Raw genomic sequence first — 26,034 nt, 5'->3', positions numbered from 1 at the left:
GAGGTGTAGATTGGATGCAGGAATATGGTGTAAAAATCTCAGCATCAAATTTGCATCCCTTGGCCCCCAAAAATAAAAAAAAAAAAAAAAAAAAAAAAATTCTGCCGGCAGGTGAAAATTTGGTGCTGAAAGCTGGTGCAGGCGATTTTAGCACCAAATGTGCACCTCCTGGGAAAAAAACTGCGGCAAAAATTGCGGATTAGTAACTGCAGCAAAAAACGCGGCCAACAAATTGCGCCAAAACACCATGGTTTTTTGCCAGGAGGTGTAGATTGGATGCAGGAATATGGTATAAAAATTTCAGCACAAAATTTGCATCTCTTGGCCAAAAAAAATGTGATTTTTCTGCTAGGAGATGCAGGTCTGTGAACTCAGTGACCTCCACCTGAGATCAGGTTACCTGCGATCACAGATGAAGGACCGTGGGAATCTCCAGCTGTGACCGCAAATGACCTGAGTGATGTCACCGCTCAATGCGCAGCTCATTCATTCTCTGGAGCTCACAGAGAGCGGTTGGTCGTACCACTCTCTGTGATATTCAGATGTAGCAGAGCTGAGGCGGCGTGGGACTTCTGTGGATCACGTCGGAGCTGCATGGTGTTTGGGCTTAATAAAGTGGTGAAGGAGGGGATGTTTGTATTTTATTCTAAATAAAGGATTGTTCTCTGTGTCTGTGTTTATTTACTGTCACTTACAGGTTTGTGTGATGCAGGTATCTGATAGACGCCTGTGCCATCACACAAACCTAAGGTTTAGTAGCAGCTGTGTGCCGCTATTAACCCCTGCTATTACCCCGACTGGCACCGCATCACGCCTGCGGGAAGAGCCGGGATCGTATTTAATAGATGCGGCATGCTGGGGATTAAAATTAGGGGGAACCGCACGTCGTTTTTTTTTTTACTTTCACCGGAATCACACATGCGAGGGTCTCACGCGAGTCTGCCATGGCAGCACCTGGCAAAGGCTCGCACGTTTGACTCTGGTCACTGTATACACAGCACAGATACAGCGCGGCAGCTGGGGCTGCAGCTGCGCGCTATAACTGTGCTGCCGAGTGCCGAGTGTTAATTTTTACCACCGTGAACTGACCGACAGACTGTACTGCTTTCCCCGCCCACCGGCCGTCCTGGCGCCTGTGATTGGTTGCAGTTAGCTGACACGCTGACACTCAGGGTGGGGATGCATCTAGCTGATATCTGAATATTGAATTGTCGGCTCCGGAAGGTAACAGCGTGACTCGGAAGGAGTGTGCCGCCATGACAGCGCCTCGGTGAGTATGCCGCACTCGCTCCTAGACCCCTAGCCCCTCCACAAATGTTTTTAACCTCCGGATTCCGGTCCCCACTGACTTATATGGGCACTGGATTTCGGAGCAGATCGGACTCTTTTTTAAATCTGGCAGTGATCCGCCGATACCGGATTATTGGCCGTCCGATCAACTCTAGTGATGAGACAACAGTCAATAGGCTGGCTCTGATAGGTGCATATGGGTCCAGAAGATACAAGCGAAAAAAGGGCTAATGGACTGAGAAATTGAAGGAACTGTCAAGTTCGGTGGAGGAAAACTGGTGATATGAGGTTGTTTCAGAGCCAAAGACATTGGATACTTGACCAGGAATGATGGTGGTCTCAATGCTGAGCTAAATGTGAGTATCCTACAAGACAAGATACTTCCTATACTTGAGTACTATGGGTATGAAAAGGATGACACAGTATTCCAACAGGACAAAAACCTGAAGCATACATCGAGATTGGTGAAAAAATGGTTCAATGACAATAAGGTAGAGGTTCTGGATTGGCCACCACCTTTCCCCAGAACTCAACCCAATCGAACACTTGTGGGTAGAATTGAAGTAAAAGCTGTATACATACCCAAGTGAGTCGACCAGTATGCACCAACGTTGGGAACATGTAGTAGAAACCTGGGACCTGGGATTTTTGTCATGATATGCTTGAATCTGAGAGAGAGCATGCTCAAAAGGATTCAGGCAGTGTTGAAAGCCAAAGGTGGATTTAAAAAATACTAACAAAATAATTAAAATGTATATTTTTAGGAGCAAAACACTAACAATGCAGTGACAAGACTAGAATCTGTATAACTAATTATATGCTAAATATTTGCAAGTTAAATTTATGTAAGAGATAGCCAAGATGATTGTCTATAAAATGAAGGTAGTCTCACACTCAAAGCTGCAGTGGATGGTCAGATATAGAGCCTGCAAATCAAAAGTTCAAAACATTGTTACCCTTTTGCTTGTCAGTATATGTAGAAAGAAGAAAAGTTTCCTCATGGCACCAAGCACAAATTTTTTATTCTTAAGATAATCATAAACACCAGATTGGATTCAGCCAAATATACATATGCTGATATTATGCCCAGGGTCAACATATTTTCATAAGTTCCAACAAACTTGGCTATAGTAGCTCATTCATTAATCCACCAAAATAGGCTATCATTTAAATATATTTGTAACTTCTATAACTACATTAATTTAGATGCTGAATTACTTCATGGTTACATATTAACGTCCACATACTTCAAATTAGATTATGACTGTTTATGACTGAAATTTAGAAGCTTTTTGTATTGATTTAATTAATGCAACTGAAATCTAAATTAATTCACACACAGTTGGATATTTTATATTACCATATTTCCCCAAAAATAAGCCCTACCCCAAAAATAAGCCCTAGGAGGAATTTTAGACCTTTTAAGATTATGCTTAAACTATAAGGGTAAGTTCACACAGTGCGTTTTTCGCGGCGTTTCAGCACAGTTTTCGGGTGCATTTTTGCTCAGAAAACTGCATGACTTTGCTTCCCCAGCGAAGTCTATGAGTTTTCATTTTTGCTGTCTGCACACAGCGGTTTTTTTCAGCTGCGTTTTTGTGGTGCCACAAAAACGCAGCATGTCAATTATTCCCGCGTTTTTCACTGCGCTTTTGATCCATTGAGTGCAATGGGATGTTGAAAGACGCAATGAGAAACGCAAATAGGTGCGTTTTGGTGCGTTTCTAAGATCAAAAACGCAGCTATAAACACAGGAGGTGGGTAGTAAAGTGACATGTACAGGAAGTGGATTCCTTCTGTCAGTAAACACAGAAGCGTGAATCCTCCTGGTACCGTCACCGCCGCTTCCACCTCCAGTCCTGTGCATGTATGCTGCCGTGCGGCGCCATGTACGGGCAGGAGCTGGAAGCGGCTGTGAAAACAAAAGTGAACAGTAGAAAAAAAAATGTCATACTCACCTGTCTGCAGGGTCCCGGTGCCATGCCCGCTCCCACCTCCTCCTCCCGGTACTGCCGCTCCGGGTGTGTGCAGTCTCCCCGGGTACGTATGCCTGCAGGATGCAGGACCTGGCGATGGATCACCTGATGCAGTCACCTGACGCGTCAGCTGATCGTAAGTCTCGGGCTGACGCCAGCAGCCGGCCGGTTTAGCCTATCAGCGGATGGGTCAGGAGACTTCATCCCTGATTACCGGCAGCTCCTGCAGCGATCGGACGGGATCAGACTCTGCTCCAGGAGCTGCCGGTAATCAGCACATAAGTGAGTATTTATTTTTTTTTGCACCGATGCATCTGCTGATTGTATAAACGGCTTTTATACAATCAGCTGCTGTGTGATGTGATTCAGCAACTTGAACCTGACACATCATCTGATCGCTTTGCCTTCCAGCAAACCGATCAGATGATATTGGATCCGGATTGGACAGCGCGGGACCCTTGACCCAGGATTACTGCGGAGGGGGGTTCTTTATTTCAATAAAGATGGAGTCACTAATTGTGTTGTGTTTTATTTCTAATAAAAATATTTTACTGTATGTTGTGTTTATTTTTATCTTTACTAGAAATTCATGGTGGCCATGCCTAATATTGGCGTGACACCATGAATTTCGGGCTTAGGGCCAGCTGATAATATACAGCTAGCCCTAACCCCATTATTACCCAGTGAGCCACCCGGCATCAGGGCAGCTGGAAGAGTTGGATACAGCGCCAGAAGCTGGCGCTTCTATGAAAGCGCCATTTTCTGGGGTGGCTGCGGACTGCAATTCGCAGCGGGGGTGCCCAGAAAGCATGGGCACCCTGCACTGTGGATTCCAATCCCCAGCTGCCTAGTTGTACCCGGCTGGATACAAAAATTAGGCGAAGCTCACGTCATTTTTTTAAAAAAATTATTTCATGAAATTCATGAAATAATTAAAAAAAAAGGGCTTCTCTATATTTTTGGTTCCCAGCCGGGTACAAATAGGCAGCTGGGGGTTGGGGGCAGCCCGTACCTGCCTGATGTACCCAGCTAGCATACCAAAATATGGCGAAGCCCAAGTCATTTTTTTTGTTTGGGGGGGCAAAGAAATCCTGCATACTGTCCTGGAAGGAGGATGCTGAGCCTTGTAGTTCGACAGCTGCTGTCTGCTCTCCTGCATACACTATTGGATGGAGTATGCTGAGCCTTGTAGTTCGACAGCTGCTGTCTGCTCTCCTGCATACACTATTGGATGGAGGATGCTGAGCCTTGTAGGTCTGCTCCCCCTGACTCTCCCTCCAGCATACAGTCCTGGATGGAGCATGCTGAGCCTTGTAGTTCTGCAGCTGCTGTCTGCTCTCCTGCATACAGCAGGATGGAGTATGCTGAGCCTTGTAGTTCTGTAGTTGTCTGCTCTCCTGCATACACTAGTGGAGAATGAAGAACATATTGAAGAAGGAAATGACATCAGACCTTTTTTTTTTGTTCACTGATAAAAAACGCATAAAGACGCAGTGAGCAAAAACGCAGCAAAAAACGCACCAAATCGCGGCAAAAACACGCACGTTTATTGCCGCGTTTTTTTGACGCAGGTGCGTTTTTGTGCGGCTTTTGCCGCACAAAAACGCAGCATCAAAAAAACGCAGTGTGTGAACCTAGCCCTAGTCTTACTCCAAAAATAAGCACTAGTTGTGGTTCAATAATGAAGTGTCCAGGCAGCTAAAAAGTTAGGGAATACATCAGGACATTTCATTAAAGGAAGCAGACACCCCCCAAAAAAATAGCAGCCCTAAAAGAGAGAAGACAGACCCAAAAGAAAACAGACAGCCCCATCCCCCCCAAAAAAATCACACTCACCAGACCCCAAACAACTACAGCTGGCAAGTGCTGACGGAGGATGGGCTCTCCCACAGAGATCTGTGTCGCTGTCAGGTCCCTTTCTGTTCCACTCATGCACACACATCAGCTTCGGTATCCCTCTACTCTTACAAACACAGCACACACCGGGCCCAAGTATCCTTCCTCTCTCATAGACACACAGATCGGATCCAGTATCCTTCCACTCTGACATATACACATCAGGTCACAGTATCCCTCTGCTCTCCCTCGGTCACACACACACACACACACACACACATCGGGTCCCCAGTATCACTCTTGTCTCACACACATCCAATTGTAGTATCACTCCGCTCTCTCTCACACACTCATACACATACAATCGCACTTGCCTCTCTCACACACACAGACAACGGGTCGCAGTATCAGTCCACTCTAATTCTGCTCGAGTGATATTGATACTGGCTAGCAGGGGGAGAGACAGATGCAGAATGTAGGAGGACCTCACAGCGACGTAGATATCTGGGGTCTGGTAAGCGTGATTCTCCTCGGGGGTGTTTGCCTTCTTTTGGGGGTAAACTTATCCATGTTTCCCCAACAATAAGACTACCCCCGAAAATAAGTCCTAGCGCATTTTTCGGGGAAAAATATAATATAAAACATTATTTTATTTTAAGGGAAACATGGCAGTGATGACTACAAGTGAGTTAACTACAGCAAGTAGTATGTAAAGGCCCCGTTACAAGCAACGACATCACTAACGAGATGTCATTGGGGTCACGGAATTCGTGACGCACATCCGGCCTCGTTAGCGATGTTGTTGCATGTGACACGTACGAGCGACTGCTAACGATTCAAAATACTCACCAAATCATTGATTGTTGACATGTTGTCCATTTCCCAAATATTGTTGCTGATTTTGGATGCAGGTTGTTCATCGTTCCTGAGGCAGCACACATTGCTACGTGTGACACCCCAGGAACGACGAACAACACCGTACCTGCGTCCTCCGGCAACGGGGTGGGCATGTCTGTCATGCAGCTTCTCTCCGCACCTCCTCTTCTATTGGACGCCTGCCGTGTGACATCGCTGTGACGCCGCACGAACCGCCCCCTTAGAAAAGAGGCTGTTCGCCGGCCACAGCGACGTCATTAGGAAGGTAAGTATGTGTGACGGGTACTAGCGATTTTGTCCGCCACGGGCAGCGATTTGCCCGTGACGCACAAACGACGGGGGCAGGTGCGGACGCTAGCGACATCTCTAGCGATGTCGCAGTGTGTAAAGCCCCCTTTAGTTATTAAAATATGATTCATGAATAATAATAATATGATCTGTTATGTGGAAATTTGGACCAGAAGCCCGTGTGTTAGAACAGAATATGGGCCCATTGCAGTCCAATAGCTCATCATAATGCACAGTTCTACCTGCTTTGAAAATGGAAATGAGCCATTTTAATTCTTGGGCCCCTGTGCAGCTGCACAGGTGGCACCAATGATTTGTCCACCCCTGCTTTGGATCAAGTCATTCAGGAACATGTGCAAACTGGTCAGTTTATATATAACATTAACTTTTTCCTTCATTACCATTTTTTGGAGGGATCTACTAATGGATAAATATAATAAAAAGAAGGTTATCACCTACCCCTGACCATCCATAGGGTAGAAAATTCCCTTCTGACCAGTTTTTTCCATTGACGAAGAACAGACCAGCAATCATGATAAAGACCCACACAGCCATGTTAATTACATTCAGTACATTATTAAATCCAACAGAATTCTTCACTCCCAAGGCCACAATTATTGTTACAATGACTGCAATGACCAGAGCAAGAAGATCGGGGTAGGATTCTTCACCTTTGCCTGAAATGAATTAATAATGAAAACTTAAATATCATAACAGGAGTATGTAACTTTATACAGTATGAAAACACAATGAAAAAAGTAAAAAAATGCTATGTGAAATGGTGTGTTCTCATTCGATAAGATGGTGAAGAATGGTGATGACAGAGGAGAACGTCTGAGTATGAGTCACAGGAATGAGTAATGCCTTCTGCAGATAGCCGTCTTTTTTTCCGCAGCGCATGTATCACCTTCTGAATTATATAATGTGCACATTTGCACACAGACACAGCTGAGGATAGGAAATGTATGCATTTTGTCAGCCTTTTTGATAGGTTTTTATTGCATTCATCCACTATCATGTCACAGGTGACATAACAAAAGGGTTAGAAAAATCTGATATGCTGTGAATATTAATCTGACAGCCAGTGAATTATATGGAAACTTTACACAGAAATATGACTTATCTTAGAAACAATATACAGGTTCATCATGAAGACTGTGAGTGATGAAACTGCTGTAAGCTGCAGCCGACAAGTAGATGTTAGCGTACCGTGCAAAGGATTACTCTGTTACAGTCATTGGATGAAGCTTATCCGTCAGCTTAAAGGGGCTTTCCCAGGGAAAAAAGTTAATTTCAAAGTTAATTTTAATCAATAAATCTTGGAATAATAATAAGTTCCCCAATTGCATGTATTAAAAAAAATGTTCCTGTGGTGAGATAATCTTATACCATTATCTCAGTACAGGATTTTTTTTTTTTTAACACATCCAATTGTGGAACTTATTATTATTCGAAGATCTATTGATTAAAATGAACTTTAAAAATTAACTTTATTTATGGAAAAACCCCCTTAGGCCTCTGCCACACTCACGTGAAAATCACGTACGTGCCGCGAGACACGTATTATCCCTGCGTGTTGCGTGTAGGTAAGTACGTGTCTCCGGTACGTGCGGGCCACGTGTGTTCTCCATGTGCTATCTGCGATAACACACGGAGAATCGGTAATTTGCATACTCACGTGGTCCTTGCTGCTGTCCAGGGTGCTGATCTTCGGTCTCCGGTCCTACCGACTCCCCGCTGCTGCTGCTACCGGCCGCAGTGAAGTGAATATTAAATGAACATAATGAGCGGCAGTCGGCAGCAAGTGGCAGCAGCGGCAGAGACAGGAGGGCTGGAGAAGGTGAGTAAAGAGTTGTTATTTATTTCTCTGTCTCGTGAGTTTTCTCCGGCGCGTGTCACACGGGACCGCATCCACAATACATCCGTGTGGTACAGGGGCGGGCCATGTGACACCCGTGCTGCCGGAGAAAAACGGACATGTCAGCGTGTTGGAAAACGCACACACATATAAACGGACACACGTTCCATGTGGTTATACGTGTGTGTGCCTGTTACCATAGGGTAGCATTGGTGTACGTGTCTCTGTGCCGCCAGAACGTGCAAAAACGTATCAAACACATACCGGTGGCACGGATGTGTGCCGGAGGCCTTAAGCAGCATGCAGTAGTATTTCATGCTCCTAGGGGCACTTAGATGTCATTTATTTTAGCAAGGGGTACTAAGCACAGGAATGTTCATAATCTTGGAATAGACTGCATAAAGCTGCAAGGTATGAATAGACGTCGGCAATAAAAAATGGATTTTCCCTACTCCAAATAATCATTGCATATTCCATTGCTTTAGGAAAAGTTGTTCTAAGACATTTGATTAGTATACAGATACAATTATTGTTTTTGCTATGATCAGAAAAAAAATAGTAATTTTCGAAATAAGCAGGATCATATACAGTATATCCCAAAAGTGAGTGCACCCTTCACATTTTTGTACATTTTTTATTATATCTTTTCATGGGACAACACTGAAGATATGACATTTTGATACAATTGTACAGCTTGTATAATAGTGTAAGTTTGTTGTGCCCTCTAAATAACTCAACACACAGCCATTAATGTTTAAACCGCTGGCAACAAATGTGAGTACATTCCTAAATGAAAATGGCCAAATTGTGCCCAAAGTGTCAATATTTTGTGTGCCCATCATTATTTTCAAGCCCTGCCTTAACTACCTTTGGTATGGAGTTCACTAGAGCTGCACAGGAGCCACTGGAATCTTCTTCCATCCTCCATGATGACATCACAGAGCTGGTGGATGTTAAAGACCTTGCGCTCCTCCACCTTCCGATTGAGGATGCCCCACCGATGCTCAATAGAGTTTAACTCTGGAAACACGCTTGGCCTGTCCACCACATTTACTCTCAGTTTCTTTAGCAATGCAGTGGTCATCTTGGAGGTGTGTTTGGGGTCATTATCATGTTGGAATACTGCCCTGCAGCCAGGCCCGGACTGACCATAGGGAAATTCTGGCAAATGCCAGATGGGCCGGTGCCTGTGGTGCCAGATGGGCCAGTGCCTGTGGTGGGCCGGTGCCTATAGTGGGCCGCTGTATCTTCAGTCACCGCTGTGCTCCTCAGCAGTGTGTGCATGCCGGGTACACTGGTGCAGAAGGGCCAGGAGGCAGCGCTGTGCTGTGCTGGCACTGTTGTGTGCACACACTGCTGAGGTGACCGCAGCTTCCTCCTTCCTATGGAAATGTATTTGCGTCTTTCAGACGTAAATACATTTGAACAGCGCGCCGGGACTGGGCCCCGCCCCCGACGTGCAGCAACGTGATGAGATCAGCACCTTGCTGACGTCATCACAGTGCTGCGGGCACCGGCAAACAGGAGAAATCAGCCAGCGGTAAGCGCACCATGGAGGAGCTGAATAGACAGGTTTAATTAATGGGGATGAGTGGGAGGGGCTGAGGACACATAACGGGGAACATTTGTGAAGGAACATAGCTTTGTGACAGGCAGAGGGGGAGTACTGTATTCTGAGGGAGGGGGGAGGGAGGAGTGTGTACTGATGGGGTAGTGTAATTTGTATGTGTAGGGGATAATGGGGGGTGAATTGTATTGTCTGGGGAGGGGGGAATGGAGGGTGCATTTTATTGTGTGTGGGGGGAGGGGTAATGGGGGGTGCATTGTATTGTGTTTGGGGGGAGAGGTAATTGAGCGTGCATTGTATTGCGTGTGAGGCTAATGGGGGTGCATTGTTTTGTGTGTGTATGTGGAGGGGTAATGGGGGTGCATTGTATTGTGTGTGGAGGGAGGGGTAATGGGGGGTGCATTGTATTGTGTGTGTAGTGGGTGATGGGGGGTTTATTGTATTGTGTGTGGGGGGAGGGGTAATGGAGCGTGCATTGTATTGTGTGTGTGTGTTTGTGTGAGAGAGGGTAATGGGGGTGCATTGTATTGTATGTGCGTGTGTGTGTGTGTGGGGAGGGGTAATGGGGTGCATTGTATTGTATGTGTGTGTGTGTGTGTGGGTGGAGGGGTAATGGGGGTGCATTGTATTGTGTGTGTGTGGGGAGGGGCGCGGAGTCATTAATCGAGGACTAATTAGTGTGATATCAGTGATATTAGTCCTGGACTTGTCCACACAGGTACAATCCCCTGTAGTGACTGCAGTGCTTGTAGAGTGATTAGGGTACAGGTACGTGGCAGAACAATCCACAAATCAGGGAAGCGAAGAGCAGAAAATACATCAAGGTCTGCTACACACTGCAAAAATGTGTCACATAGTGCCATACAGTACTCACATAATGCCATACAGTACTCATAGTGCCATACAGTACTCACATAGTGCCATACAGTGCTCACATAGTGCCATACCGTACTCACATAGTGCCATACACTACTCACATAATGCCATACAGTGTCACATAATGGCGTACAGTACTCACATAATGCCATACAGTACTCATAGTGCCATACAGTACTCACATAGTGCCATACAGTGCTCACATAGTGCCATACCGTACTCACATAGTGCCATACACTACTCACATAATGCCATACAGTGTCACATAATGGCGTACAGTACTCACATAATGCCATACAGTAATAGTGCCATACAGTACTCACATAGTGCCATACAGTACTCACATAATGGTCATGGTTCCAGTAATCCATGTCCTTAGTCTGCTTGTTTTCAGTTTGTGGCCTTTCTTGTGCATCATTTTTAGAAGAGGCTTCCTTCTGGAAAAACAGCCATGCAGATCAACTTGATGCAGTGTGGGGCATATGGTCTGCGCATTGTTAGGCTGACCCCCTCCATCACTTTAACCTCTGCAGCAATGCTGGCAGCACTCATTCGTCCATTTTGAAAAGACAACCTATAGATATGATGCTGAGCACGTGCATTCAACTTCTTTGGTCGACCATTGCTAGGCCTTTTTCTGATTGGAATCTGTCTTGTTAAACCGCTGTGTCTTGGTCACTGTGCTGCAGCTCAGTGTTCAGGACGTTGGCAATCTTCTTATAGCCTTGGCCATCTTTATGTAGAACAACAATTATTTTTTTCAGATCCTCAGAGAATTCGTTGCCATGAGGAGCCATGATGAAGTTCCAGTGACCAGTATGAGAGAGTGTGTGAGCGATAACACAAAATGTAACACACCTGCACACTGGAAACCTGTAACACTAATGAGTCACATGACACTGGGGAGGGAAAATGGCTAATTGGACACAATTAAGCTATTTTCACTTAGGGTGTACTTACATTTGTTGTTAGAGACCTTAATGCTGTGTGTCGAGTTATTTAAAGGCCACACCAAATTTACACTGTTATACAAGCTGTACACTGACTATTTTACATTGTACCAGTGTCATATCTTCAGTGTTGTCCCATGAAAAGATATTTTAAAATATTTACAAAAATGTGAGGCGTGTACTAACTTTTGTGATATATTGTATGTGCACACATTGAGGCCCAGATCATCAAGACTGGTGATTTTCTTGCCAATTTTGATGTGGGGGGATTGTAGGAGTCAGATGCTCCTAATTTATTACAGGCACATACCTCTTAATTAATTCAATCTGTCTGATTAGTGAGGTGTGCCTTGCCACAAAGATTACTCCAATCCCTGACTGGAGTAAGATTTCTAGCGTAAGGAGCGCCACATGAATTAGACGAGCTGTAATGTGATGAGAAAAGCTACAAAATTTATGAGCAACTACAAGTGGCACAAAAATGTTGTAACTTTTCCAAGCAATTTCCACCAGAATTCTGGAAACATTGCTTTTATGAATATATGGGCCTAAAAGTTAGAATATATTGTAACTATATTTGTACATTTGCAGGTGGTTTTTCTGAATAATCCATTTGGAGCAATTAAGACAGCATCTCCTTATCAAAGTTAGTACTGTATTTGAGTAATGACCTGTATATTCTACAATGACCCTCATCAGAGTTTAAAAGATAATCTCAATTTATAGTTTAGAGACAGAACATTTATTTTTATCTTTCATAAGTCTACACCATCTCCTAATTATAGTAATACTGCTATATATTTATATTGTTTCACCAGTAACTTAACTATAATGGGTAACAAAACTACTGTTAATTATGAATAATGAGCTAATTAAATCTGACCTTCAAACCTGACGCAAATCATATATATCATACAATTTTTGAATGTAGACGATGATGAAACACTCCCAATAATAATGCAAAAACAGTTACTGGGTAAAAGTCAAGTATTAGAATCCATGCAAATACATTTAATGCAAAATCCTTACCTAATCCATTCAATGTCCCCACACTCTGAATCATCCAGTGGCTGATAGTGTGATTGGCAAGGGAGTCAAACATGCTACTTAGGGCACTGGCTCCAGCTGCTGTACCAATGAGATATTCTAGGATTAAGTTCCATCCAATGAAGAATGCCACAAATTCTCCAACAGTGACATAACTGTAGGTGTAAGCAGATCCTGTAGTTTTAGGAACACGTACTCCAAATTCAGCATAACACACCCCTGTGGACATAACGAGAGAATAACTGAGTACATAAATACAGTCATGCTCAAGCTATGAGATGCCCATATGTTGTGGGTAAAGCACTGCTGGGAATGTATGTATTTAAAGGAAACCTGTCAGGTCCAATATGCAACCACGAGCATTTCTAGGTGCATATTTCTTATCCCTGCCTAACCGTCCCTGTATACACTAGCATACATAAGTATTTCTAAAGATCCTTTATGATATGCTAATGAGCGCAGGGACTAGGCGCAAGTGTGTTACTTCCCCTGACTAGTCCGACCTCTTAGCATGTTAGCACACCCACAAGGGCGTGCTAACATGCTATTCAATGCCCAGCGTCAACAGCAGTGACACGTCTACCTGTGTCCATTGTCACCACCTCAGATGATGGGTTTAGGTTCAACGCACATGATCAGAAGTCACCGCACTTCCAATCATGCGCACTATGAAGCCAGGTGTAACCATCCCGGCTTCAGAAAGGTCTATTTGGCATGACCGGAAGTGGCGGGGACTTCTGATCATGCGCACTGAGCCTAAAGCTGGTTTCTGAGGCGGTGACAACGAACGCAGGTACGCGCGACACCGCCGATGATTTTGGATAATGGGCATTGAATCATTGAATAGCATGTTAGCACACCCCTGTGAGTGTGCTAACATGCTAAAAGGGCACATTAGTTGGGGGAAATAACGCCCTTGCTATTAGTCCCCGTGCTCATTAGCATATTATAAAGGATCTTTAGAAATACTTTTTCTAAAGATCTTTCTATGTAAATAATGGGACAGTTAGGCAGGGATTAGAAATATGCACTCAGAACTGCACCTGACAGGATCCCTTTAATAACAAGGAGAGAAAGTCCAGCTCACTTGTCCGTAAGAGATGAAAAGTTCCAAAATCATAATCTACGGAAAAAAATCCAGCACTTCTATAAAATTAACTTTTAGTTCTTCAGATTAAAAATGAAGGCAAACAAGGAAAAAAAAGAACATGGAAAGGTTTACGCGTTTTGAGGCTGATTCAGCCTCGTAATATATAAACCCCTATATATTATTTTTTTTTCCCCTTCCTTAAGTTTGTATATAGCATACAAAGGTGGTAGTATTGAACCCAAGAGAAAATTAAATTAAATTTTATGAACAAAAAAAAATTAAACAAAAAAAAATAATATATATATATATATATATACAGTGCCTACAAGTAGTATTCAACCCCCTGCAGATTTAGCAGGTTTACACATTCGGAATTAACTTGGCATTGTGATATTTGGACTGTAGATCAGCCTGGAAGTGTGAAATGCACTGCAGCAAAAAAGACTGTTATTTATTTTTTTTATTTTTTTAAATTGTGAAAAGTTTATTCAGAGGGTCATTTATTATTCAACCCCTCAAACCACCAGAATTCTGTTTGGTTCCCCTAAAGTATTAAGAAGTATTTCAGGCACAAAGAACAATGAGCTTCACATGTTTGGATTAATTATCTCTTTTTCCAGCATTTTCTGACTAATTAAGACCCTCCCCAAACTTGTGAACAGCACTCATACTTGGTCAACATGGGAAAGACAAAGGAGCATTCCAAGGCCATCAGAGACAAGATCGTGGAGGGTCACAAGGCTGGCAAGGGGTACAAAACCCTTTCCAAGGAGTAGGGCCTACCTGTCTCCACTGTTGGGAGCATCATCCGGAAGTGGAAGGCTTATGGAACTACTGTTAGCCTTCCACGGCCTGGACAGCCTTTGAAAGTTTCCACCCGTGCCGAGGCCAGGCTTGTCCAAAGAGTCAAGGCTAACCCAAGGACAACAAGGAAGGAGCTCCGGGAAGATCTCATGGCAGTGGGAACATTGGTTTCAGTCAATACCATAAGTAACGTACTCCACCGCAATGGTCTCCGTTCCAGACGAGCCTGTAAGGTACCTTTACTTTCAAAGCGTCATGTCAAGGCTCGTCTACAGTTTGCTCATGATCACTTGGAGGACTCTGAGACAGACTGGTTCAAGGTTCTCTGGTCTGATGAGACCAAGATCGAGATCTTTGGCGCCAACCACACACGTGACGTTTGGAGACTGGATGGCACTGCATACGACCCCAAGAATACCATCCCTACAGTCAAGCATGGTGGTGGCAGCATCATGCTGTGGGGCTGTTTCTCAGCCAAGGGGCCTGGCCATCTGGTCTGCATCCATGGGAAGATGGATAGCATGGCCTACCTGGAGATTTTGGCCAAGAACCTCTGCTCCTCCATCAAGGATCTTAAGATGGGTCGTCATTTCATCTTCCAACAAGACAACGACCCAAAGCACACAGCCAAGAAAACCAACGCCTGGTTCAAGAGGGAAAAAATCAAGGTGTTGCAGTGGCCTAGTCAGTCTCCTGACCTTAACCCAATTGAAAACTTGTGGAAGGAGCTCAAGATTAAAGTCCACATGAGACACCCAAAGAACCTAGATAACTTGGAGAAGATCTGCATGGAGGAGTGGGCCAAGATAACTCCAGAGACCTGTGCCGGCCTGATCAGGTCTTATAAAAGACGATTATTAGCTGTAATTGCAAACAAGGGTTATTCCACAAAATATTAAACCTAGGGGTTGAATAATAATTGACCCACACTTTTATGTTGAAAATTTATTAAAATTGAACTGAGCAACATAACTTGTTGGTTTGTAAGATTTATGCATCTGTTAATAAATCCTGCTCTTGTTTGAAGTTTGCAGGCTCTAACTTATTTGCATGTTATCAAACCTGCCAAATCTGCAGGGGGTTGAATACTACTTGTAGGCACTGTATATATATATATATATATATATATATATACACATATATGGTATATATATATATATATATATATATATATAAAAAGAATATAAAAAATAAGTGTCAAAAAATAATACAAAACCACACCACAGATTGTACAAGTAATGAATACAATTATTGAAATTAGTTAATGGTGAAGAGCCAAAGACATGTAATTGGACATAGGGAAAGAAAAGCGTATATGTAGTAGTAACAAAAAACGAAATGGAAATTATGCAGCAAAATATGTTGCAAAAACGTGATGTGTTAACATACTCTTCTAGCACGGGCATAGACAAAAGTCAGGAGGCGCTAAATCAAAATGCAGAAACTCATCATCAATCAAAGGCCTTGGAGCAATTCTGGTATATGCTGCAGGCACCACTTTTACAATGTTCACATTAATTACAGTATATACACTTATCAGTGCCACATAATAAATAGTAAAGTTTAAAGATATGCATTACTAGGGGGAAATTATAAACATTAAACTGTCGTCAAAAGCCAATGATATTTAAATGCACAGAATAATAAAAGTATATAAGGATAATGCCCTTTAACAACCCACACACACCTCCATCAAAAAGAAATAAATTGCAGATAATGAATGAATATAATGCATGGTTTGTTTGTTTTTTTAGAATATTTTAGTTCGGAAAAACAAGCTAATATGCAAGGATTACATAGTAGGCAATTAGAATTTACTGTGTTGTAAAAATAAGTGCAAACCACAAAGCATCCATATTTATACATCTTCATTTTCTAATTTAGATCTTGGCAGAAATGCCCACAAAAAAATTAATCTTGATGCAGAAGAAAAGTGAAGTTGGCATAGATAAAATGCTGCTGTTGCTGCAAACTGGTGCAGAACATATGCAGTGTCTTTAATTCTCCTTGTACAGAATCCACGAGTCATTCAGAGATTGCAATCAACTAGATGATCGGCATCTTATTCTATTATGTTTTATTCGGACCAACCATGGCTTAATTTAATCTGAAAGCTGCTTACCGTATGTACTACCTAATACCACTAGGACAGACAAGGGTTAAACATAATGAGAACATTCTCTCACTTGACCATGTAAAAGGGCTCTAAGACAATGTCACTTAGGCATTTCTCATTAACTGTAATTTGGCTGAATTATGAGATCCACACACTGCAATGGTTTTTGTCCATAATAATTGAACATTCACAATGGTTATCATCATGGACGTAAGAAGACACAATCCAGAAACATAGAGTATTTTTAAATCCACATCTATTTGGTTGCTGTAATGTAAAAAATGTTTTGCACCAGCACATTCAAGTATAGCATAATATTTCCTTTCCTCATATTCTCTTCTCCCTTACATCCAGTTTTGATAAAACCATAGAACTGTGCTGATTACCTAGTTGTTGTCCCTTGCTGACTCTATAAACAGTGATTTTATATACCTTACTGATTGTAGGTGCTGTAAGCATTACATTTACGAGTGTATAAAGCTTTAACTTGCAGCAGTGCTCAGTGTTTTCATAGAATCATCGAATTGTAGAGTTGGAAGGGACCTCAAGGGCCATCGGGTCCAACCCCCTGCGAGTGCAGGCTTTCCTAAATCATCCAGGCTATATGTTTATCCAGTTTCCACTTGGAAGATTTCCAGTGATGGAGAGCTCACCATCTCCCGTGGTAACCTGTTCCACTCTCTGACTGCCCTCACTTCGGGAAGTGTTTCCTAATGTCTAATCTGAATCTCCTTCCTTTTAGTTCCATCTCATTGCTTCTTGTAGTTCCTTGTGCTAATGAGAATAGGGTAGTTCCCCCCTCACTGTGACTACCTTTCAGACATTTGTAGACAGCTATTAAGTCTCCTCTCAGCCTTCTCTTTTTCAAACTAAACATCCATAGTTCTTTTAGCCATTCTTCATATGACATGGTTTGCAGACCGTCTAACATCTTGGTTGCCCTTCTCACTTCTCACTCTTACTTCTCACTTCTTCACTCTTACTTTTCAACACTGGTGGACACAGAGAGAAAAGGGCCCTTGTGGTAAAAAACGGTGTTTGGGCCCTTTACAGTCCAATAACTTATCAAAAAACACAATTCCGCTTACTTTGGAGGTCGAAATGGGCTGCCCAACCTCTTGGACCTCTGTGCAGCGGCACAGGTGGCACAAATGATATGTCCGCCCCTAATTTTCAGGGCTGGTGACTAGGCAAATATATGGACCAGCCACTCTGCACATACCACGTATCAAATACTGAGGTAGGTCCAATAGTTCAACATATAACACTTTTTTCTAGTTATTGCTTTAAAGGGAACCAACCAGTGTTTTTTGCCCTATAAAGCAGTTCCATAATGGCATTAGGATTCTGACTAAAATGATATCTTTAGTACAGAAATGTGAGACTTTATTGCAGAGTAATCTTTGTCCAATCTTTCCAAAATTACGTAATTTGTGCACATGCTTGAGCATCAAGGCAGGACTTCATGGGTTGGTTTTTCTCTATATATTCCTCCCCTTGCTGCCTGCCTCCCTTTTATTTAAATTTTAACCTCTAACCCCATTATTGCTATGGCCGAACCGTGCGCAGACATCTGGAAGACAGTGTTTTCAATTAAATGGTGCCAGAGATTGCGGTATGCGCTTGCACTGACTCCAGCGCCATTTTATTGAAGAGTTCCACAAACACTTCACGATAGTACTGCGTATGCACTGGCATAGCAATAATGGTGGCGGTGGAGGGGCAAAATTTAAATAAAGGGGAGGCAGGGATCCAGGCGAGGAATATAAACAAAAGACCCAACCCACAAAGTCCCGCGCAGAAGCTCAAGCCTGTGCACAAATTACATCATTTTGGAAAGTTTGGACAAAGATTACTCTACAATAAAGCCTCAGATTTCACAACTAAAGGTATCATTCTAATCAACATCCTAGCGCCATTATGGCACTGCCTCTACTTTATAGGCAAAAACCTGATGATTGGTTCCCTTTAAGTTTACCACTGTAACAAATATTTTTCATTATGTTCTGCTAGATAATCATTGTAAAGAAATGATGGGATTTATAGTTTTGCAAGAGCGGGAAGTCTGAGGCTGCATAAACCTGGTCTAGATCACTCAATTTCCTAATCTAATTATTCTCATTCTCAGTGAGGTCAATACAGGCAGTAATGCCGTCTTTTGTAGTCATTACGTCGGCTGTGCCAGACACAAATTGGGATTTTCCACATTTATATGGTGCGTGAGGTTGCCTAGAAACAGATGTGATGACACAGGTTGCAATATGATCATTATGTCTTCCCGTCTTTTACTTCTACACCATTCCAGGCATTATCAATGCCGTGTGTGTCCTTGGAGGCTTAGCTTCCAGGGATGAAATGGGATTTAAAAAACATTGCTAGTTTTCATTTTAAGTGAGAATGCCTCAGGTTCTGGCTCAAAGACGATACAATAATGTAGGACCAAAACGCGATGAATATCGACTGATTCACAGAATAAAGAGATGCTGAACTGGGAGCCTAAAAGAGAAAAACGGTCTCAGGTGCTGAGGCACCTACCTAAAGTAAGGTGAATTCATAAGTCTAGATACCTTGTCCAAGGTGTTGTACAGGTCTGAGTGCTCAGTTATGCCGAATGTCCCATCACAGTCACTTAAAGTGAATCTGTCATCATGTTCTGCTAACCATCCAAGAACAGGATGATGTAAGGAAACATTGGTTCCAGTGATGTATCATTTATTGGGCTGTTTTCTATAGTTTTGATAAAATCCTGTTTTATCTGCTAAAGTTCTCGGAATGCTGCGCTATAACCCCGCCCCCACCACTGACTGCCGGTTTCTCTGTACACTTTGAATAAGAAGAAATCTGTCAATCGGTGGTGGAGGCAGAGATGTATAAAACTCACGAATATAGAGGACTACATAGCTAGGTGTACTCGGCCTCTAGTGATAATCTCCTGCTCATAAGTGAGTGATTTTTATCAAAACTACATCAAGCAGCCCAGTAAGTGATACAATGCTGGAATCAGGATATCTGCTCCTACATCATGCTGCTCTCAAATTAGAGGGCAAAAACCCAGTAATACAATATCTTTAGTTACCACTGGGGATTATATCTCTGGGACCACCACTGATCCTATGAATGGAGGTCTCCAGTTTTGCTGGGGCGTTGTATCCCTTTTGGGATTTCTCCTGTGTATAGGGACCTTCCTGGGCCAATCATTGCTGCATGACTCTATTTAAGGGATTGTCCTCTATTAGGATAGGCCATCAATATCTGATCGGCTGGGGTCCGTCACCACGCACCCCCACCGATTAGCTGCTCTTGGTCCTGGCGGCGGCAGTAGCCAGCTGGAAAGTTCCGGCGCTGCCCCGTCTTCTGATAGTGGCCGCGGTCGGGTACTCCATTCTAATCAATAGGAGGTGGATGTACAGTACCCGGCCGTAGCTGCAATCAGAAGATGTCAGTCAATGTCAAAGTAGTGGACAACACCTTTAAATTGAAAGTGGCGAGTGGAAAAAAAATGTTGCAGTTCCTTCAGATATTCAAACTATCTAAGATATATGGAGAAAGTGCCACAAATATAGCTGCTTAAAAAAATACTTGTGCGTGCCCCTGCCTACTCATGGCCTCCACTAAAATGAATGAGCCCCATTAATTTCAATAGTGAGTGCACACAGACACCTCTCCATGAATTGTAAAGGCAGATGATTTTTTTTTATATCTTTTCAAGTTCACCTAATTGTCTCTCCGACATATTTCAAAGTGCATATCCAGTTTCTGCTCTAGGAAATGAATACAGACAGATGAAATTCCACCTCCAGCATTTAATTTAATACTGCACAATCTAAATGCGGTAAAATTATTTTAATAATGAGCAGGAGCATTATTGATATATTTTAATATTATTGATGTATTCACTGCTTCACTTCTGTTTGTTTTTGTGTGGTTTACATGTTTTTATATTTATCAATAAAATAATGTTACACCGCTGATTACTTTGGGTGGGCAAGAAATGATAACTCGAGCTGACAAAAAAGTGAGCATTTGTTCCTTTTTTTTCTTAAAAGGAATCTGTCAGCAGTTTTCCTGTGTGCTGTTTTTTACTTATAGTGAAGGTTTTATCCCCTGGGATTATCATTGCCCAGACTACTTTAGTCCGACCACACTCTCTCCCTCTCAGATTAGCACGTCTCTGTCTATTTACTGGGGGAAATAAGTATTTGATAAGTTTGCCCGCTGACAAAGACATGAGCAGTCTTTTTAAGGGTCGGTTAATTTTAACAGTGAGATATAGAATATCAAAAATAAAATCCAGAAAATCACGTTATATAAATTATATAACTTTATTTGCATTTTGCAGAGAGAAATAGTAGTAGAAAGTATTTGATCCCTTACCAACCATTAAGAGTTCTGGCTCCTACAGACCAATTAGACGCTGCTAATCAACTAGTTACCTGCATTAAAGACAGCTGTCTTAAATTGTCACCTGTATAAAGACTCCCGTCCACAGACTCAATTAATCAAGATCATAGACCTGCACAAGTCCGGAATGGGCTACAAAACCATAAGTAAGACACTTTGTGAGAAGGAGACAACTCTTGGTGCAATGCTGCCGCCCCACCACCGTGCGGAGCTGCCGCCCCACCACTGTGCGGAGCTGCCGCCCGACCACCGTGCGGAGCTGCCGCCCGACCCCACCACCCCACCTACTGTCTCCTCCCCAAAATCCTTTAGAATGTAGACTACACCTGATGAAGGCTTTTGTTAGCTGAAACGCGTTGTCCATAATAGTCCGTTTTTTATTGAACCCTTAATAAACCCTTGTTCTTGAAGTTTTTGCAAACTTGCACTGATATTCCATTTATCCTCCGGAAGCGCCGAAAGGGATTTTGTCTTTACTCCATGTGTTCTGTATGTAACCCCCTTCTCATGTACAGCACCATGGAATCAATGGTGCTCTATAAATAAAAAATAATAATAATAATAATAATAGTAAGAAAATGGAAGAAATACAAAATGAGTGTCAATCAACATTGATCTGGGGCACCATGCAAAATCTAACCTCGTTGGGTATCCAGGATCATGAGGAAGATGAGAGATCAGTCTATAACTACACGGGGGAACTTGTTAATGATCTCAAGGCAGCTGGGACCACTGTCAGCAAGAAAACCATTGCTAAAACATTACTCCGTAATGGCTTAAAATCATGCAGTGCCCGCAAAGTCCCACTGCTCAAGAAGGCACATGTATAGGCCCGTCTGAAGTTTGCCAATGAACACCTGGTTGATTCTGAGAGTGATTGAGAGAAGGTGCTGTATTCAGATGAGACTAAAATTGAGCTCCTTGGCCTTAACTCAACTCACCGTGTTTTTTTGAGGAAGAGAAATGCTGCCTATGACCCAAAGAACACCGTCACCACTGTCAAGCATGGAGGTGGAAACATTATGTTTGGGGGTGTTTCTCTGCTAAGAGCACAGGACTACTTCATCACATTAGTGGGACAATGGATGGAGCCATGTACCGTAAAATCCAAAGTAACAACCTCCTTCCCTCTGCCAGGCCATTAAAAATGGCTCGTGGCTGGGTCTTCCAGCACGGCAATAACCCAAAACATACAGCCAAGGCAACAAAAGAGTGACTCAAAAAAAAGCACTATGAGGTCATGGAGTGGTCTAACCAGGCTCCAGACCTTAATGCCAAAAAAAACTTATGGAGGGACCTGAAGCTCTTAGTTGCCAAGTGACAGTCTCAAAATCTTAATGATTTAGAGATGATCTGCAATGAGGAGTGGACCAAAATTCCTCCTGACTTGTGCGCAAACCTCATCATCAACTACAAAAAAAAAGTCTGACTACTGTGCTTGCCAAAAAGGGGTTTGCCACCAAGTATAAAGTCTTGTTTGCCAAAAAGATCAATCACTTGTTTCTCTCTGCAAAATGCAAATACATTTATATAATTTATACAATGTGATTTTCTGGATTTTATTTTGGATATTCTATCTTTCTTAACCTAGTCTTAAAATTATAGACTGTTCATGTCTTTGTCAGTGGTCAAACTTAGAAAAAGACTGCAGACTTTGTATATAAAGATCCTGGTGTGGGCAAGTTAACTTTTTGAGCTCTGAGCATTGCTAAATCTAAAAACTCTGATTGTGGGACCATGATCTCTAGGCAGGGGCCAAACGGGGACTATTGCGATCCTCGCATGACACTCGGCTCACGCTCGCAACATAGCGGGAGCCGAGTGCCATGCGAGTGTCATTGTGACTGAGGTCTGATCGTGAGATCGGACCACAGCTGCGGGGGGCGGGTCGGCACTGAGGAGGGGCGGACCAGCGCTGAGGAGGGGAGGGAGGAATTTATCTCCCTATTTCCTCCATTGCCGGCTATTGCCATTCTCGCCCTGCACTTGTGGTATACCGATGTAATGCGAGTACAGTGCGATGTTTCTCTCGCCCTATAGATGTGAATTGGTGCGAGAGAAAGAGGATCACATTGCACCCACAGCATGCTGCAATTGTTTTCTCGGTCTGATTAGGGGTGAGAAAATAATCGCTCATGGGTGCTGGCACATAGAGTAATATTGGTCCGAGTGGAATGCGATGTTTTATCGCATTCCACTAGCTCCGATTTTCATGCCGTGTGTCTTAGGCCTTAGAGAGGTATGAGCAGACATCCCTAGCAGAGCTCCTGCAATAATCCTAAAAAGATTTACATGATAGAGAAGGGATTTAATCCTCTTTTGCTTAAAAACCTCCTGAAAGCTCTCCACTATCATGGGGAAGTCAAACGACTCTGCTCCTGTGCGGGAGAGATGACCTGAGGAACTATGCTTAGAGGCTGCAGAAGGATGCCTTAACATGGCACCCTTCTATTGCATTATTAACATCCCGGCTTCTCAGGATATTCTGCCCAGCAACAGCGTAGGGGTTCCCCTAGAACCTGCTGGGATGTGAGGAGGCTGATTCCCTACCTACAAAACCGACCATGATGGATGTGTTTGCTGCAGTCTTCCTTTCTAATAACACTCTAGCCTCTCTAAACAAGTATATAGGGGATATTAAGAAAGATGTGTCCCTGTTAAAAAGTGACTTGAAAAAGTGAACGAGAAAAAAAGAGGCTAGTGGCCAAAAAAGAACAACTTAAGATCAAATCCCTGTCATACAAAAAGATGTCAAAAGGTATGCGCAGTGTATTAATATGCTCTTAAATAAAACTGATGACCTGGAAAACAAGCTCAGAAGAAATAATATATGCCTGGTGGGAGTTCTGAAACAAGTGGAGGGACGGGATCCGGCAGCCATTTTTAAACTTTGGCTCCTACAGATATTTGAGAAAGATGTTCTTTCATCCTTGTTTGCCATACAGGGCCCACAGGGTTTCCATGTGACCTTTACCTCCTAAAGCAGCACCTCGGTCGATATTGATCAATCTACTCCATTTTAAAGATTGAGACACAATTTTGTGAAAGGCTAAAGATCTCCCTGATCTAATTATTGATGGGGAAAAAATGTCCATTTTCCCAGACTTTTCTGCAGAGGTCCAGAAAAAGAGAGCACCCCTTATGGATATAACAAAAATCTTTATTTCTATAGCGCCAACATATTCCGCAGCGCTTTACAATTCAGAGGTTCATATACAAACAATCATAAGTAACAGTTATAGAAGATACAATAATTAAAGCAAAAATAAAGACAACTCTACCCGTAAGAGATTACAATCTACAATAGGTTGAGGTGGGGGTGACATAAGGTTCAAGTGCTTATTTACAACGACAGTCCAGCCATCTCCAAAAAATGGGGGGATAGACAAAGGCTGCATGAACCCTTCATCAGCCAATATTTGTAATGCTTTGGGAAAAGTGGAGTTTGAGGGAGAATTAATGTTCTGAGAAACAGTGGAGGGGATATATATGAATTGACTTTGATTAGTGAGGGTGATAGTCTACCCTAAACAGATATGTTTTTAAGGAGCGTCTGAAGCTGTGCAAGTTGTGGCTCTTCCTAATTACTTGGGGTAGAGCATTTCAGAGGACTGGTGCAGCTCAGGAGAAGTCTAGGAGATGGGAGTGGGAAGGATTTGTGTGGAATGTTAGTCGAAAGTCGTTTGCGAAGCATAGTGAACGGGTAGGGTTATAGACAGAGATGAGGGTGGAGAGGTAGGGGGGTGCCATGCTGTGAAGAGCTTTGTGGGTGTAACGGGGTGCCGGGGGTGCCTCGGGGGTTGTAGTCATGGCCCCTTTTTCTATTAGGCTTACCCCTGGCTCCGCCGTCACTTTTGGGACAGGAGATTGTTTGGTGGGGCAGAGTGTGGTGGTGCAGATAACGCCGTCAGATGTACAAAGACTTGGCAGACGTAGATCGGTTGAACCAGAAGGCATGTTTATTGTACGCATCTTCATAACAGAGGCAATAATCAGATGGTTTCATGACTTCTGCTGGGGGAAAACCTTTTCTGGACGTCTCCTCTAGTGGGGATGTGCCCGGCTACTCCACTTCACCTAAGCTCCCACTCCGGCTATCACAGTCTTGACCCACACAATTCCTGCTTCACCTTTGAGGACACGTTCTCTTTCCTTTCCTTCGCTTTTCTGTCCACCCAGCTCCCACACTCTGCCCCTTCTGCTTCTTCTCTCCCGTCCCGGACTCAACTGCCTTCCACACACACTTCTCTCCCTTCCCCCTAAGCTGCCGGCTCCTCCTCCCTCCTGCACAGTTTCTATGGGGACAGCCGTCCCACCCGGGCTCTAGGGGAACACCCACTACACAGTAAAGACATTTTTATTAATAACATCAACATTAACATTACTATCTACCCCAGCGTGGGGTATCTTCAGGGGGAAAACTGCAAATCCTTGTAAGGGGTCTGCCCACCCCTTACATTCCTCCCCTCTTTCTGCCTAAGCCTCCCGGCAAGGCTCGAACCTGTAAAACACAATTTAGCAGTAAGGCAAACTTTGGATAAAACTTTAAAACCTTTATAAACAAAGTCAACCACTGAGCGCACTTTTCTGCGCCCGGAGTCCCTCCTGGGAGCTCCCGGTCTTTGTAGACAGTGTGCCCGGAGGCCTTCAGCAGGCACTCCCGGTCTTTGCTGGTCTTCTGCCTGGAGGCTTTCACAGCACTCCCGGTCTTTGTAGGCAGGAGTACAAACAGTAAAGTCTCCGTTAACAACACAGAGGGAGCCCCTGGCTCAGTCCAGCATCAGGCTCCTTCCGGGCTCGGTAACTTAAACATGGTTGCAAACTGTGGAACTTTTCCGGCTCTTTTAACAATGCCGGTACTCAACACGAACAGGTCCATTACCTCCGGTCATTACGGGTCACACGGGATGGTAAGCGCGCTGCCATTCGGCCCGCTGAGCCCTCACATAATCGGACAGGGACAGACCTAGCAAGCGGCGCAGCCTCCGGAACGGTTCGTAGTTGACTGGTGGTTCTGGCGCCTCTGTCTCAGGTTTTGCCTCTTCAACCCCCGACGGGG

The 26,034-nt window shown here is 43.4% G+C and overlaps 1 protein-coding gene across 3 annotated transcripts in view; it reads right to left on the bottom strand.

Annotated features, from left to right (window-relative positions):
- The window catches only part of SLC7A14 (solute carrier family 7 member 14), a 256,707-nt gene that overhangs the window by 19,417 nt on the left and 211,256 nt on the right, over positions 1-26,034 (bottom strand). For all 3 annotated transcript variants that reach the window (XM_075340630.1, XM_075340629.1, XM_075340631.1), the window contains 2 exons: positions 12,547-12,783; positions 6,726-6,943 (listed from right to left, as the gene is read on the bottom strand). In XM_075340630.1, the coding sequence (XP_075196745.1) occupies positions 6,726-6,943; positions 12,547-12,783 (455 nt within the window). The remainder of the gene's footprint in view (positions 1-6,725; positions 6,944-12,546; positions 12,784-26,034) is intronic.

This window comes from Anomaloglossus baeobatrachus, chromosome 3 (genome assembly GCF_048569485.1).
Source record: "Anomaloglossus baeobatrachus isolate aAnoBae1 chromosome 3, aAnoBae1.hap1, whole genome shotgun sequence".
Taxonomy (NCBI): Eukaryota; Metazoa; Chordata; class Amphibia; order Anura; family Aromobatidae; genus Anomaloglossus; species Anomaloglossus baeobatrachus.
This window is presented reverse-complemented; position numbering and strand designations above follow the sequence as displayed.